Source organism: Monoraphidium neglectum, assembly GCF_000611645.1.
Source record: "Monoraphidium neglectum strain SAG 48.87 unplaced genomic scaffold scaffold04114, whole genome shotgun sequence".
NCBI classification, from domain to species: Eukaryota; Viridiplantae; Chlorophyta; class Chlorophyceae; order Sphaeropleales; family Selenastraceae; genus Monoraphidium; species Monoraphidium neglectum.
This window is the reverse complement of record NW_014009515.1, coordinates 1-5,044: the sequence shown is the minus strand read 5'-3', so window position 1 is coordinate 5,044 and position 5,044 is coordinate 1. Positions and strand designations below refer to the sequence as shown.

At 61.4% G+C, this 5,044-nt stretch overlaps 2 protein-coding genes across 2 annotated transcripts; both read left to right on the top strand.

Annotated features, from left to right (window-relative positions):
* Nucleotides 1–1,895: 1,895 nt before the first annotated feature.
* MNEG_13891 (hypothetical protein) lies at nucleotides 1,896–2,047 on the top strand (the record flags this gene model as incomplete). Its single annotated transcript, XM_014037638.1, has 1 exon — nucleotides 1,896–2,047. A coding segment is annotated over one exon (152 nt), but the record flags the coding sequence as incomplete, so codon positions are not given.
* Nucleotides 2,048–3,345: 1,298 nt separating this feature from the next.
* MNEG_13890 (AP-1 complex subunit gamma-1) lies at nucleotides 3,346–4,327 on the top strand (the record flags this gene model as incomplete). Its single annotated transcript, XM_014037637.1, has 4 exons — nucleotides 3,346–3,422; nucleotides 3,510–3,732; nucleotides 3,981–4,134; nucleotides 4,260–4,327. The coding sequence occupies 4 exons, from the start codon at nucleotides 3,346–3,348 to the stop codon at nucleotides 4,325–4,327; spliced, it is 522 nt and encodes a 173-aa protein (XP_013893091.1).
* Nucleotides 4,328–5,044: the final 717 nt, after the last annotated feature.

Below are 5,044 nucleotides of genomic sequence, written 5' to 3'. Positions count from 1 at the left end.
AACATCCCCCAGTCCGAGCCCCTCTCCCAGTCCAAGTCCCTCACCCAATCCAAGCCCACAGCCGTCGGCATCCCCGCCACCCAGCGAGCAGCCCCTGCCAGGCTGGGGTTTGCCAATCCTTGTCGAGACGTTTGACAGCGGGACCCTGAACCGTTCTCTGTTTGATGTCGAGGTGGACTGCTGGTGAGCCGAGCCAGTGGGGCTGGGGTGCGGTTTGAGTGAAGATGAACTCATTTGCACTCCCACAATGTCCTTGGGGATGTCGCTGGCTGTGGGTCGGGGATCTACAGTGCGGCCTATTGGTGGGCCATTGGAGGACAGCCAGAGGGTCGGCAGAACTCTCTAGCTAGGGCTGTGTCCAGCGGAAGGCGCAACAACCGCAATGATCAGCCTGGCACCCATCCTGTGCAGCGCGCAACCATGCTTACGGTGATCGCCACCCTCTCTTGCTCCACTCACGCCCTGCGTGCTAGGGGCGGTGGTAACAACGAGCAGCAGTGCTACGTGGACCGCCCTGAGAACCTCAGGGTGGAGCGCGGACGCCTGGTGCTGGAGGCGCGACGCGGCGCTTACACCGGCTCCGCCTTGGTGCGTCTGGATTAAATACAGACCCGCTTTGAATACAGTAACCTTCACACGTGACATGAGGAGCGGGTATTACGTCAACACGACTGCTGATGTCATGTGTAGCGCTCTTTCCGAGCATGACGCAATCTTACAACGAAATGCATCCAGCTGTGTGATGCAAGGCCCGGTTGTGCCCCCACGCGCCTGTCCCGCCCAGGGCTGCACAAACAACAATGACAACTCTTGCGGCTGGACTCGGCCCTTCACCAGCGCCCGCGTGCGCACCAAGCGCTCCGCCTTTGGCAGCTGGAAGTACGGCCGCGTGGAAGTGTGGGCGCAGCTGCCGCGCGGCGACTTTTTGTGGCCGGCAATCTGGATGCTGCCCACAGACAGGTGAGGGGCGGTGTGACTGCTCTGGGCGGGGGCCTCCAGGGGGGACCTGAGCAGGTTGGGCGTCGAGGTGCGGCATGAGCATATGTTTCTTATGGATTCAGGTTCGGGGTTGGCAGCAGCTCCGTAAGTAGACGGGAAGCATCGGGCACATTAGATTATGCACGCGTACCTGCAGCTGGGTTGGCTGGTGACTTGCACAAGCTGCAAGTGATTTGATAAACATGCACACCTCCCCACGCTGCTGCCACTGCTGGAACACCTCTGTTTTAACCAATGCATACATCCTCTATCTGCACCAGCATTTACGGCAACTGGGCGGCTTCCGGTGAGATTGACATCATGGAGGCATGCGGCCAGGCGTCACTAGGTGACACAGTCGAAGGGACCCTCCATTACGGTGCTGCATGGCCCAACAATGTCAACCAGGGGTCAGGTCGCAAGCGCTTCCTCGGCATGGACTTCTCAGCGGGCATGCACGATTTTGCGGTCGAATGGACATCAGATGTGGTGACAGGACGGCCCAAGCTGATGCGGTGGCTAGTGGATGGCAATGTGTTCTATCAGAGGGACCTGTCGGGCAGCTTCCGCACATCTGATGCATCCCCCTACACTGCAGCTGGTCAGCCATGGGACGAAAGGTTCCACCTGCTGCTGAACGGTGAGAAGCTCAAGCCGTCGGGGTGTTGGCAGTGTTGACCTGTCGACCACATGGTGCCTGGACCTGCAACTCGCCGCTGCTGCAAGCGCCGCTGCTTCCACTGCATTCCCTGCCTTGTACACTGTGCTGGCAACAGGCACTGCACTGATCGCGACAGCACTTCTGGCAGCAATGGCAGATGTGAGTGCAGTGCTGCTCAACGCACATCCCCCTGTGTGCAAACCGCGCTGCTTTCTGGCACTCATGACCCATCCTGCTGCTCATATCAACCCTGCAGTCGCTGTCGGCGGCGGCTTCTTTTCGGCATCAGAGTTTGGGGGCTTCACCACTGCGTCGCAATGGGACGCGGCTGCGGCAAGTTGGGTGGCGCCACGCATGGAAATTGACCACGTCAAGGTCTGGGCCTGGCCCCCGCCTCCTGGCGTGTGACGCTGCCTCCAGCTGTCTCGCGCCGTTGCGACACGCATCTGCCATCCAGAGCCTGTTTATTTTTATCATATCCACCTCAAACTTTGACCAGGCTGTTGTGCATCTTCCCAGGAGCCTTGTGGCTGTTCATCCACACGTTGTTGAGCCCCCCAAGCGCAACACACCTCATCTGATCTAAGCGCTCACCCTCGAAGTGTGCCTAGCATGACCTCCACCAGGGCTGCAGCAAGCATTCATCCAAGTTTATGTGAGTCCAAGGCGCACGTATGTCTGTATGGGCTATTCTATCCTCAAATTGCTGCACATCACCTCATCACATGCATTGCGGATCTTAAACTCGCAAATGCAGCGATTGCGCCGTGTCACCTTGGTGATGCCCCACGCCCATTTGCCTGCGTGCTCTCAGCTGACGACAGCTTGCTTGGCGCCTCATTGCGCCAGACGGTCGGCTAGTCTACCACACTGCTGGGATCTTGCGTCGAGAACACATGCTGCATTCCCATGGGCGCCTTCAAACGACGTTTATTGATCTGCGCATTTGAACACCTGCGCCGTCAACCTTGCCTCCCCCACTGCCTTCCCTTGCAAGCATCCCTTATTGGGTTCTAGCGGGTGACAGGTGCCTAGCATGTGTGGCCATTTCTATTGGCTAGAGAAGGTCAGCGCGTTGGAGCCCTCAGAGCTGCATTTACCGCCCTTCCCCGTGTGTGGCCATTTCTATTGGCTAAAAAAGGCCAGGGCGTTGGAGCCCTGAGAGCTGCATTTACCGCCCTTCCTCTTGTGTAAGCTGCCAGTTGCTGCCTTGCGCATGGGCACACCGCCACTGCATCCCCAAGGATATGCTTCATCGTCGCGCCTGTCGCATCTGCTGTCGGCCGTCCTGCTCAGATGGGCACTTCACTCATCCACAGCATCGGGCGCACGACTCGCTGCCAGCGTGCTGCCTGCTGCTCGGTGATGAGGCCTCCTGAGCCACATTGCCTGCACCGCATGCTGCGCCCCTCTCTCATACGTACCTGTAAGAGTGTGTGTGAAAACTTTATTTCTGTTGATCCCCCTCACGCACCCCGATGCCAAACCTGGAACTCGGTCAAGCGTGGCGGTCAAATGGTCCCGGGTGTCAGCGTGCCACCGGTGACTACGGCTCCCACACAGCAGCAACGCGCAGCGTGTCCAGGCCGCATCGTATAGGGTACTACTTGCTTGGCTACCTTTTAACAACCTGTCATCCCTAAAGAAACGTACACAACGCCACGCTGATTCCACGCTTGCGTAGGCGTGTGAGCAAGGGGGGCGCAATGCTCCGCGAGGTTGCGGAGGAGCTGGGGCTGTCCGCCGCGCTGGCGGCGGCAGGGAGGAGCAGTATACGGCTCAGGTATGGGGCCGCTCGCGATCGAGCGGCGTTTTCCCGGGAGCAGCAGTGCAGCAGATCACACACCAACCGAGAGTGTACTGTCCGCAGGGAGCTGATCAGGGCCGTCAGGGCATGCAAGACAGCAGCGGAGGAGCGGGATGTGATTGCCAAGGAGTCCGCTGCTCTGCGGGAGGCCTTCAAGGACCAAGACTCGCGCTACAGGCACAGGAACGTGGCCAAGCTGATGTATATCCACATGCTGGGATATCCAACGCATTTTGGCCAGATGGAGACGCTCAAGCTGATCGCCGCAAACGGCTTCCCGGAGAAGGTGCGCCGCCCCGTTGGCACGTGCCGCTGCTCGCGCTGCGCCCCGTTCGACGCAGCCCTGAAGCTGCTGTTGCATGGAGAGCATCAGCCCGCACGCAGTGCGTCAGCAACAGCTGGTATGGTCCCCTCAAGCAGCTGCGACTGCTCCACCAACTACCAACCGCATGCGAGCACCGCATGCCAGCGCACGCTGCATGGCAAACCCCCGCCGGCGCGCGCACCCCGCACCCCCCGGCGGCGGCCGCGCAGCGCATCGGCTACCTGGGCCTGATGATCCTGCTGGACGAGCGCCACGAGGTGCTCATGCTGGTGACCAACAGCCTCAAGATGGACCTCAACAACCACAAGAACATGTACATCGTAGGGCTCGCACTTGCAGCGCTCGGGAACATCTGCTCCGCGGGTGCGTGCCGCAACGCGCGTCCGCGGGATTTCAGGGTTTGATATCTGGCCTTAGAGGTGTCAAAGCAGATGCCAGCAGCATCCTGTGCTCGGCTGAACGGCGGGCGCGCCCGCACGCACGCACAGTGTCGTTGGGGCTGGGCAGCTGGCAGCAGCGCGAGCGGCGGCCCTCGGCGGCCGGTGGCGGCCGGTGAACGGCCGCGCCGGGGGCCGCACCAGCGGCGGACTGCCTCAAGGCGAGGGCTGTCGGTCGCACCAGGCGAGACCCGTTGCGGACGTGCAGCACTATGCCTACATGCACCGCCTTGCCCTGCCCACGTGCCACTGCTCCATGACACCCCCCCGCTGGCCAGAGATGGCGCGTGACCTGGCGCCTGATGTGGAGCGGCTGCTGGAGGACGCCAACCCTTATATCAGGAAGAAGGCGGCGCTCTGCGCGATACGGTGTGCAAGGCTGCAGCTTGCGGGGGGCCGGACTGCGCCGGCTGGAGGTCTGCAAACGGTGGAGGCCATGTGGCAGTGGCCATGAGGCGCACTGGAGAGGGAGGGGTGGGGGGGTGCGGAGGAGGGGCCTGCAGCGGCAGCTTTGCAAGTGGTTGAGGAGGGGAAGGTGAAGAATGAACGTGTGATGCAGCGTCGTGAGGGAAAGGAGAAGGGCATGCTGGAGCAGTCCAGGCCCGCAGCAACAGTGGAGAACCGCGACTGCAGGGCTGACGCGGCCCAGCGGTGGCACGCAATAGCCCGCGGCGCAGGCACAGCAGCGGCACCCTGCAGGGCTGCGCCACCTGCGGGCTCAGCTGCAGCCCCTTGCAGGCATGCGCATGCCCTTTCTTTTCTCACATGCAGTCCCCAAACCACGCCTCCGACTTGGTGCGGCATCACGCATCCCAGCCCAACCCGCCCTACCCCCC